Below are 11031 nucleotides of genomic sequence, written 5' to 3'. Positions count from 1 at the left end.
GAGAAATCTGAGTATCCTTCACCCAGTTCCCCCCAATGGTTGCATCTTCCATAATTACAGTATAGTATCAAAACTGGGAAATTGGCATTGGTGCTGTGTGTGTGTGTGTGTGTGTGTGTGTGTGTAGTTCCATGTCACTTTATCACCTGTGTAAGATTCGTGGAACCACCACCAAACAAGATACAGAACTGTTGATCGCCACAAAGATCTCCCCTGTGCTGCCCTTCAGTCACACCCATCCCCCACCCCAGCCCAAGAGAGTTCTTTGAAAGACTAGGAATCGTGAGGGGGTTGAACCTGAAGTGGGAGACGGAGAACCCTGAAATGGGTTCTCAGGTCGGAGGATGCAGGGTGAGATTTTGACTCTGAAGGAAGAAAAGGCAAGCACCTTCAACTCCAATCTGCTCTGGGAAGCATATTTGGTTTCAAGTTGGCTGCCCTGAGTTACCCAGAAGGGGGTGCTGGGAGACAGGGAGCCCCAGACAGCTGTGCTGTGGGGCAGTGTAGTTTGGGGAGGTCCTTAGAGATGCTGGGAGATCCTGAGTCTGCAAGGAGACACGTAGGTCACCGGAGCAGCCAAACACCGGTGCCCACGATGCCTTGCCCAACAGACCTGTGCATGCTCCACGGCCCAGGGGACAACTTCTTTAGCCACCAGGGATGACGAGGGATCCTCTATTTGTACTTTCTACCTTGGGTTGAAAATGTCAGGGCAGACCTGCTGTCCGGGACCCTGGAGGTGAAATATAAGGTGAAACAGGGTCCTGTGATCAATGGAGAGAGACATGCCCTGGTTCTCAGGGAGCCCTCAATATTATGAGACAGAAAGGCTTAAGGAGACCCAAGTCTGATGGAACAACACAGGCTGAGCTTGTGGGGGCTCACAGCCAAGTGGTGGCAATGAGAGAACTCCCCAAACGGCAGGACATAGGAAAGAGATCAGATGTGTGGTGAATCCAGGGTGCTGGAGGATCCAGGGAAGGCTTCCTGTAGGAGGTGGCACTGAAGCTGGCCCAAGAATGATCCTCTATAGATGTGCGAAAAAAGATGATGATGGAATTTTGCGGGGGAAGAGGCACCCAGATGTGGTCAGGGCAAGGAGGGCAGGGTGAGAGCAGGTTGGGAGGACAGTGAGAAGACCTGAGGAGATGGCAGCCTGCCGAAAGCAGGGTGTGGGAGGGAGCCCAGCAGGAGATGTGAGGGGCATGGGGCTGTCAGAGCACCTGAGGTTCCGGGGGAAGGGCTGACTTCACACCGGCTGCAGGGCCGGGGGCGGGAAAGGAGGAACAGACAGAGATGGGAGAAGCCTGCCCTACCCCTCTGCCCCTCCCCCAGCCTCCCACTCCCAGGTGGCCTAGGGCACCTCCCAGATCTGGAAGAGCTCAGAGCCAAAGCGCCAGGTTTCCGTGTTTACAATCAACCCCGGGGGAGGAGAGGAGGGTGGAAGGGAGGGGTGGCCGCAGGGGGAGGCCGGCCGGCTCTCTCCAGCTCCAGCTGGGCCAGAAGTATTGGAGGCTCAGGCACTCAGCTCCCAGCCCTCCACCTCACCATGGCCGCAAAGGTAGACAGTAGCCCCCGGGGGGTCCCCAGCAGTGGCTCCAACCTGGGTGCCACCCGAGAGCACATGCAGGCGGTCACCCGAAACTACATCACCCACCCCCGTGTCAGTGAGTATGACCCCCAGTGGGTGAGGTCGGGCGGGCTGCTGGGTCTGCAGGTCCTCCTTCTTAGCCTCGGGGAAAGCGAAGGACCCGAGACCTGGGGAGACCTAAGGGGCTTTCGGTCCTGCGGAGTGATGCGGGTAGGGGGATGGGGGTCCCCAGCCCAGGGTACCTTGGAAGAAAGGGCAGGGGAGTGGCTGCAGGAACCTTCCTGTCATCAGTGATCTTTCACTGAGACCCCAAGTCCACAGAGAGCTCCCAACTGCCCCCAAGAGTGTGTGTGTGTGTGCACTCGGGGTGTGTGCATGTGTACACCAGAATACTCCGTGTGAGGAGTTGTATAATCAAGTGTCCCTGGGGGATGTATGTGGCAACGCAGAGTACGTGTGCGTTCTCAGGATGGGGAACACCTGACACCGTGTGTGTCACGTCATGTGTGCATTCTGGGGGAGGGTGCCTGGGCGTGGAACCAGGGGCAGGCATGTGCCTGGGTGGGCGTGTGCCCCCACCTTCACTTGGGTGATGACATACGTGTGTGAATATGTATGTGACAGCGTGTGTGTGATCAGAAAGGAAATGTGTGAGACTGTGTGTGCGTGCTTGTACACTCAGGGTGGGGGTGTGTGTGCAAGCATGCGTGCTCACGGGGAGAACATGGATGAGTGTGTGGTCAGATGATGTCACATGTCTGTGTGAGCAGCTAGGAGAAGGGCACATGCCTGGCATCCGGGGGTAGGGGTGTGGGGACCACGGGCACTGGAGTGGACCCTTGCGGGCTTCCGAGGGGGCATCGGGGGCGTCTGTGGGTGTGGCTCGAGTGCCCGTCCTGCAGGGGTGGGCCGAGTCCGGGTGTCTGGGGCAGAAAACCCTGGACGTCCCCAGGACCAAAGTGAGCACCCCTGCTCCGGCCATATTTCTTTGTCCAAGGTCACATTCCCTGGTGTGGTGAATTGTTGAATTCTCAGACAGCCCCGTTCACTGGAGTAAACCGGCCTGGCCGGCACCAGCTAAGCAGAGCCAGAGGCTCCCAAGAGGGTGTGTATGGGGAGAAGCTGGCCTAGCACGGCCACCCCTCCCTCTGCAGCCAGCCAGCCCCACCGGGGCAGGGGGAGTGTCTGGAGAGGCAACTGAGAGCTGCGTGTCGGCGGGGCCACACCACGGAGAGCAAAGCAGGAGCAGAACGGCCAGGCCCAGGGCTCGGGGGGAGCAGCGCCTCGGCTGGGTGGGCCACCACCTGAGGCCCGAGGCAGGCACCGCGGGGTGCGGAACACTCCAGCTAAGGAAAAACTGACAGCGAGTGGGGTCGGATTTATCAAGAAGGCCCCGCGGGCCCGGGGAGGACCAAGGTCCAGATCCTCCCCGACTGCAAAGCCGGGGTCACCAAGGCCCAGAAATATGCAGTGACTGTGCCCCCCCGGGGTCCACAGCCCGGGCCCGGAGACCTGAGTAGAGTCGGCTGACCTTTGTCCAGGCCACCCCCGCAGGCTCCTCCCCCGTCTTCCCCTCCCCCTGTGAGAACGGCAGAGCCGCCTGGGTGCTGAGTGGGGGGTGGGGTCTGAGGTCTGGACCTACAGCTCGGCTTTCCTCTTCCCTGGAATGTGCCCTCCCAGGGTGCAGCCTTACCCGGGATCCCCTCCCAGCCGGCCTCTTATTTATAGTCCACAAGCCCTGGCACTAGGGCCAAGGCCCAGGAGGTTTGACCCCGGCTGGAAGCAGGAACAGCAGTGTCCCCCCCGCCCCCGTTGGCACCATGCGGCCCCCAGCCAGGCAACTGTGTTCACACCCAACAGCCCACCCAGAGTCACGGGTGAGCCCCTCGCCCAGTGCCGCGTTAAAGGTGTTGCTGTGAAGACAGGCAGCTCCTGTGCTTTTCGCTGCACACCGGCGTCCTGTCCTCACAGGTCCACGCGGGGGCCGGCCGGCACCCCCCGCCCGAGGGAGGCTGGACTCCTCAGCGTGCGTCTGTACCTGCAGCTTTCTCCAACACCTCCCTTCCTCCTCGGGGGCCTGGGCAGGTGGACTCCAGTGCCCCTCTGTGCCCTCCTGCCCCACCAGGGGACTCAGCACTTCCAGGCAGAACTTTGTGTAGAGGCAGAAGGAGCCTAGGAGGAGAGCTGGGGGACCAGAGGGCCAGGGGACGGGGCAGCTGACTCCCAGCCCCAGAGCTCGCTTGGCCATGCGCATGGGTCCAGGGGAAGACTTCCTGGAGGAGGAGGTGGACTAAACAGGCCAGAGGCATTAAAGGTGATTTCTCTGCAGTGGCTGAGGGAGGGAATAGGGCAGAAAGGGGGGTGGGTAGAATCAGCATGGGGAGGAACCCCAGCAGTATCCACCCTGGGAAGGAAGGGACCCCTCTGCCTTCCTCAGAGCTGGAGTTGTGCTCCACGGAGAGGAGGCGGCAGGAGCTCTAGCTGGTTGTGTGGGGCAGAAGGGGTGGGGTGAGGGGTCGGGGTGCCCCGCAGGAGCAGAGGTTAGGACGGACGGGCTGGCAGTCTGGCTGGAGGGCTGGAGCCCGGTACGATGGCCCAGGGCCCTGAGTGCCAAACCACTGGCTGCCTTGGTTTCCTCAACAGAAAGGCAAGGGAGGTTACACGGAGAGAGTTCCACCGTCAGGGTCTTGGGCCGATTCTAAGAACCCTCCACCCCTGCCCTCCCTCCCCTAATCCCTCCAGCGGGGATCTGGGAGGAGGTGCAGGGCCTGATCCGCTCCGCCCCGCCCCCCGGCCTCACGCATGGACGCCCGCCTCTGCTGGCTCCCAGGACGCTGCAGGTGTGGCTGAGCCGGCCCTAATTAGCGGAGCCCCGCTGAGCCTTTGCCGGGGAAGGCGGTGGGGAGGTGGGAGCAGAAGGGGCCCGCAGCCCGAAGAGCAACCCGAAGTGTCAGCTAGGACAATGGAGAGGGGGTGGGCAGAGCAGCTGGAGGGAGTGTCTGCAACGTGTCCGTGCAGGGGTCTTCTCGTCCAGCCCTTGCCTCCAGCACCACCTCCAGGGTCAGGGACGTGCCCTGGGCTGGGGTAGGGCCCTAGGCCTCGAGTGCCACAGGCTACTGTCCTGACTTGTGGTGGGCCCTAGGAGAAATCCGCCAACTTCCTGGGCCTCAGTTTGCCACTCCACGCGACAGACACCATCAGAGTTGGTGGGTGCAGACAAAAGACCTGGCTTCTGGTCAAGGACCACCTTGGCTGTGTCCAAACCAGACAGCCTCTAAGAAAAGATACTGTCTAGTCCTACAGAGGAGACACCCTGGTCTGAAGGGACGACACGATCTGTCTCCAGTTCCGGACAAGCTGGAGGGCAGGGCACCCACTTGGGTGGCAGCTGTGGGACTTCAGAGGGGAAAGGGCCCAGTGAGCTGCCGTAGTAAGTCAAGGGCGAGGCCTCGGACAAAGGAAGGCAATAGCCAGACACTGAACCGAAATGGCCACGGAAGTGGATTATCTGCGATGAAAGGTCCAGGCTATGGAGCGATGTATTCACCCAGCAACTAGAGCCCAGAACCACCGAGTCCTCGGGAATCCTGGGAAGGCAGCTTACGGATGAGGCTGGTGTGATGAGATGGGGACTTAGAGACCTCACGCTGCATAGAATTGAGAAGTGCTGAGCACCCAGCTCTGCTGCAGACCAGCCCCTCCTTGGGAGCTGGAGTGGCCCCCCCACCTCCAGATCGCTCCCCTCTTTGTGCCTGTGACCTTCACTGCGCCTCCCCTTGGCAGGTAGAGTTGTTGGTACTTTAGAGTTGTCTTGGTATTTTCTCCACAGGGCCAGTAAGATGCCAGCTCTTCCCCAGGGCTATTGAAAACGCGGGTCTCCCCGTCCCGTGCTCCTTCCCCTGTTCTCACAATCCTCCACCCTCCCTCTGCTGGGCTCCCTGGCTCCTCTCTACTTCACACAGTCCTAGTAACCCAGAGGGTTTGATCAAAATGCCCCCTGGGCAGGAAGGGCTGTTTGGTGATTTTCTTGGTGGGCAGGTGGATGCCCTGGCCTCTGCCCTAACCCTCCAGAGGCTGGGGTCTTCCTGTGCCTACAACCCCTTTAGCCTGTGTATTTGCTTTATCATCCCTTCCATTCTACCTTCACAGGGGTGGCAGGAGCCAGAGTAGGCGACAGATTCCTCATTTGGTCTGGGGATGGGAAGGTGTGTGTGTATATGTAGGGGGAACTCATAGGTCCTGATGTGGGATATACGGGAATGGGCTGGTGGGACAAAGTGACACCTTCCATAATTCACCCAACAAATATTTACTGAGTGTCCATCATAGGCCCACACTCTTCTAAGAGGTGGAATCCAGCAGTGAACACTGTTCCCCAAAGGCCCCCAGTTCTTTCTCTGGGCCCCTGGGCCTCCTTATCTCTGCCAGATGTGCCCTTTGCCCAGCTGTCTGGGTGCTGCCTGGATGACTCCACTTGACCTTGGAGCCTCAGCTCAAATGGCCCTTCCTGCAAGGCGCCTCCTCCATGAGCTCCTTTCCCCAAAGGCCCCCAGTTCTTTCTCTGGGCCCCTGGGCCTCCTTATCTCTGCCAGATGTGCCCTTTGCCCAGCTGTCTGGGTGCTGCCTGGATGACTCCACTTGACCTTGGAGCCTCAGTTCAAATATCTTTATCCCCTTTTAAACTGTAGGCTCCATCTTTCATCTGCCTCCTTTATTTGCCTAGCCCAGTATTGTGAAGGCATCCGAGAGGCAGGCTTGAAGATAGGACGGGAGGAGGGAGGAGGGAAGCAGAGCTTGGAGGGCAGGAGTGAGATGTCAAGAACCAGGTCCCAGCCTTGAGGTCTCAGCATCCAAAGTTAATAAAATTCCCAGCCCTCCACCTCACCATGGCCGCAAAGGTAGACAGTAGCCCCCGGGGGGTCCCCAGCAGTGGCTCCAACCTGGGTGCCACCCGAGAGCACATGCAGGCGGTCACCCGAAACTACATCACCCACCCCCGTGTCAGTGAGTATGACCCCCAGTGGGTGAGGTCGGGCGGGCTGCTGGGTCTGCAGGTCCTCCTTCTTAGCCTCGGGGAAAGCGAAGGACCCGAGACCTGGGGAGACCTAAGGGGCTTTCGGTCCTGCGGAGTGATGCGGGTAGGGGGATGGGGGTCCCCAGCCCAGGGTACCTTGGAAGAAAGGGCAGGGGAGTGGCTGCAGGAACCTTCCTGTCATCAGTGATCTTTCACTGAGACCCCAAGTCCACAGAGAGCTCCCAACTGCCCCCAAGAGTGTGTGTGTGTGTGCACTCGGGGTGTGTGCATGTGTACACCAGAATACTCCGTGTGAGGAGTTGTATAATCAAGTGTCCCTGGGGGATGTATGTGGCAACGCAGAGTACGTGTGCGTTCTCAGGATGGGGAACACCTGACACCGTGTGTGTCACGTCATGTGTGCATTCTGGGGGAGGGTGCCTGGGCGTGGAACCAGGGGCAGGCATGTGCCTGGGTGGGCGTGTGCCCCCACCTTCACTTGGGTGATGACATACGTGTGTGAATATGTATGTGACAGCGTGTGTGTGATCAGAAAGGAAATGTGTGAGACTGTGTGTGCGTGCTTGTACACTCAGGGTGGGGGTGTGTGTGCAAGCATGCGTGCTCACGGGGAGAACATGGATGAGTGTGTGGTCAGATGATGTCACATGTCTGTGTGAGCAGCTAGGAGAAGGGCACATGCCTGGCATCCGGGGGTAGGGGTGTGGGGACCACGGGCACTGGAGTGGACCCTTGCGGGCTTCCGAGGGGGCATCGGGGGCGTCTGTGGGTGTGGCTCGAGTGCCCGTCCTGCAGGGGTGGGCCGAGTCCGGGTGTCTGGGGCAGAAAACCCTGGACGTCCCCAGGACCAAAGTGAGCACCCCTGCTCCGGCCATATTTCTTTGTCCAAGGTCACATTCCCTGGTGTGGTGAATTGTTGAATTCTCAGACAGCCCCGTTCACTGGAGTAAACCGGCCTGGCCGGCACCAGCTAAGCAGAGCCAGAGGCTCCCAAGAGGGTGTGTATGGGGAGAAGCTGGCCTAGCACGGCCACCCCTCCCTCTGCAGCCAGCCAGCCCCACCGGGGCAGGGGGAGTGTCTGGAGAGGCAACTGAGAGCTGCGTGTCGGCGGGGCCACACCACGGAGAGCAAAGCAGGAGCAGAACGGCCAGGCCCAGGGCTCGGGGGGAGCAGCGCCTCGGCTGGGTGGGCCACCACCTGAGGCCCGAGGCAGGCACCGCGGGGTGCGGAACACTCCAGCTAAGGAAAAACTGACAGCGAGTGGGGTCGGATTTATCAAGAAGGCCCCGCGGGCCCGGGGAGGACCAAGGTCCAGATCCTCCCCGACTGCAAAGCCGGGGTCACCAAGGCCCAGAAATATGCAGTGACTGTGCCCCCCCGGGGTCCACAGCCCGGGCCCGGAGACCTGAGTAGAGTCGGCTGACCTTTGTCCAGGCCACCCCCGCAGGCTCCTCCCCCGTCTTCCCCTCCCCCTGTGAGAACGGCAGAGCCGCCTGGGTGCTGAGTGGGGGGTGGGGTCTGAGGTCTGGACCTACAGCTCGGCTTTCCTCTTCCCTGGAATGTGCCCTCCCAGGGTGCAGCCTTACCCGGGATCCCCTCCCAGCCGGCCTCTTATTTATAGTCCACAAGCCCTGGCACTAGGGCCAAGGCCCAGGAGGTTTGACCCCGGCTGGAAGCAGGAACAGCAGTGTCCCCCCCGCCCCCGTTGGCACCATGCGGCCCCCAGCCAGGCAACTGTGTTCACACCCAACAGCCCACCCAGAGTCACGGGTGAGCCCCTCGCCCAGTGCCGCGTTAAAGGTGTTGCTGTGAAGACAGGCAGCTCCTGTGCTTTTCGCTGCACACCGGCGTCCTGTCCTCACAGGTCCACGCGGGGGCCGGCCGGCACCCCCCGCCCGAGGGAGGCTGGACTCCTCAGCGTGCGTCTGTACCTGCAGCTTTCTCCAACACCTCCCTTCCTCCTCGGGGGCCTGGGCAGGTGGACTCCAGTGCCCCTCTGTGCCCTCCTGCCCCACCAGGGGACTCAGCACTTCCAGGCAGAACTTTGTGTAGAGGCAGAAGGAGCCTAGGAGGAGAGCTGGGGGACCAGAGGGCCAGGGGACGGGGCAGCTGACTCCCAGCCCCAGAGCTCGCTTGGCCATGCGCATGGGTCCAGGGGAAGACTTCCTGGAGGAGGAGGTGGACTAAACAGGCCAGAGGCATTAAAGGTGATTTCTCTGCAGTGGCTGAGGGAGGGAATAGGGCAGAAAGGGGGGTGGGTAGAATCAGCATGGGGAGGAACCCCAGCAGTATCCACCCTGGGAAGGAAGGGACCCCTCTGCCTTCCTCAGAGCTGGAGTTGTGCTCCACGGAGAGGAGGCGGCAGGAGCTCTAGCTGGTTGTGTGGGGCAGAAGGGGTGGGGTGAGGGGTCGGGGTGCCCCGCAGGAGCAGAGGTTAGGACGGACGGGCTGGCAGTCTGGCTGGAGGGCTGGAGCCCGGTACGATGGCCCAGGGCCCTGAGTGCCAAACCACTGGCTGCCTTGGTTTCCTCAACAGAAAGGCAAGGGAGGTTACACGGAGAGAGTTCCACCGTCAGGGTCTTGGGCCGATTCTAAGAACCCTCCACCCCTGCCCTCCCTCCCCTAATCCCTCCAGCGGGGATCTGGGAGGAGGTGCAGGGCCTGATCCGCTCCGCCCCGCCCCCCGGCCTCACGCATGGACGCCCGCCTCTGCTGGCTCCCAGGACGCTGCAGGTGTGGCTGAGCCGGCCCTAATTAGCGGAGCCCCGCTGAGCCTTTGCCGGGGAAGGCGGTGGGGAGGTGGGAGCAGAAGGGGCCCGCAGCCCGAAGAGCAACCCGAAGTGTCAGCTAGGACAATGGAGAGGGGGTGGGCAGAGCAGCTGGAGGGAGTGTCTGCAACGTGTCCGTGCAGGGGTCTTCTCGTCCAGCCCTTGCCTCCAGCACCACCTCCAGGGTCAGGGACGTGCCCTGGGCTGGGGTAGGGCCCTAGGCCTCGAGTGCCACAGGCTACTGTCCTGACTTGTGGTGGGCCCTAGGAGAAATCCGCCAACTTCCTGGGCCTCAGTTTGCCACTCCACGCGACAGACACCATCAGAGTTGGTGGGTGCAGACAAAAGACCTGGCTTCTGGTCAAGGACCACCTTGGCTGTGTCCAAACCAGACAGCCTCTAAGAAAAGATACTGTCTAGTCCTACAGAGGAGACACCCTGGTCTGAAGGGACGACACGATCTGTCTCCAGTTCCGGACAAGCTGGAGGGCAGGGCACCCACTTGGGTGGCAGCTGTGGGACTTCAGAGGGGAAAGGGCCCAGTGAGCTGCCGTAGTAAGTCAAGGGCGAGGCCTCGGACAAAGGAAGGCAATAGCCAGACACTGAACCGAAATGGCCACGGAAGTGGATTATCTGCGATGAAAGGTCCAGGCTATGGAGCGATGTATTCACCCAGCAACTAGAGCCCAGAACCACCGAGTCCTCGGGAATCCTGGGAAGGCAGCTTACGGATGAGGCTGGTGTGATGAGATGGGGACTTAGAGACCTCACGCTGCATAGAATTGAGAAGTGCTGAGCACCCAGCTCTGCTGCAGACCAGCCCCTCCTTGGGAGCTGGAGTGGCCCCCCCACCTCCAGATCGCTCCCCTCTTTGTGCCTGTGACCTTCACTGCGCCTCCCCTTGGCAGGTAGAGTTGTTGGTACTTTAGAGTTGTCTTGGTATTTTCTCCACAGGGCCAGTAAGATGCCAGCTCTTCCCCAGGGCTATTGAAAACGCGGGTCTCCCCGTCCCGTGCTCCTTCCCCTGTTCTCACAATCCTCCACCCTCCCTCTGCTGGGCTCCCTGGCTCCTCTCTACTTCACACAGTCCTAGTAACCCAGAGGGTTTGATCAAAATGCCCCCTGGGCAGGAAGGGCTGTTTGGTGATTTTCTTGGTGGGCAGGTGGATGCCCTGGCCTCTGCCCTAACCCTCCAGAGGCTGGGGTCTTCCTGTGCCTACAACCCCTTTAGCCTGTGTATTTGCTTTATCATCCCTTCCATTCTACCTTCACAGGGGTGGCAGGAGCCAGAGTAGGCGACAGATTCCTCATTTGGTCTGGGGATGGGAAGGTGTGTGTGTATATGTAGGGGGAACTCATAGGTCCTGATGTGGGATATACGGGAATGGGCTGGTGGGACAAAGTGACACCTTCCATAATTCACCCAACAAATATTTACTGAGTGTCCATCATAGGCCCACACTCTTCTAAGAGGTGGAATCCAGCAGTGAACACTGTTCCCCAAAGGCCCCCAGTTCTTTCTCTGGGCCCCTGGGCCTCCTTATCTCTGCCAGATGTGCCCTTTGCCCAGCTGTCTGGGTGCTGCCTGGATGACTCCACTTGACCTTGGAGCCTCAGTTCAAATGTCCCTTCCTGCA

At 60.5% G+C, this 11031-nt stretch overlaps 1 protein-coding gene across 1 annotated transcript in view; it reads left to right on the top strand.

Annotated features, from left to right (window-relative positions):
- The first annotated feature begins 6471 nt into the window (after positions 1-6471).
- ATP6V1B1 (ATPase H+ transporting V1 subunit B1) overlaps positions 6472-11031 on the top strand; it is a 27547-nt gene continuing 22987 nt past the window's right edge. Inside the window, exon 1 of the mRNA XM_024756432.1 lies at positions 6472-6595. Coding sequence (XP_024612200.1) covers positions 6478-6595 — 118 coding nt within the window. The 5' untranslated portion in view covers positions 6472-6477. The remainder of the gene's footprint in view (positions 6596-11031) is intronic.

Source organism: Neophocaena asiaeorientalis, unplaced genomic scaffold, assembly GCF_003031525.2.
Source record: "Neophocaena asiaeorientalis asiaeorientalis breed wild unplaced genomic scaffold, Neophocaena_asiaeorientalis_V1.1 scaffold303, whole genome shotgun sequence".
NCBI classification, from domain to species: domain Eukaryota; kingdom Metazoa; phylum Chordata; class Mammalia; order Artiodactyla; family Phocoenidae; genus Neophocaena; species Neophocaena asiaeorientalis.
This window is presented reverse-complemented; position numbering and strand designations above follow the sequence as displayed.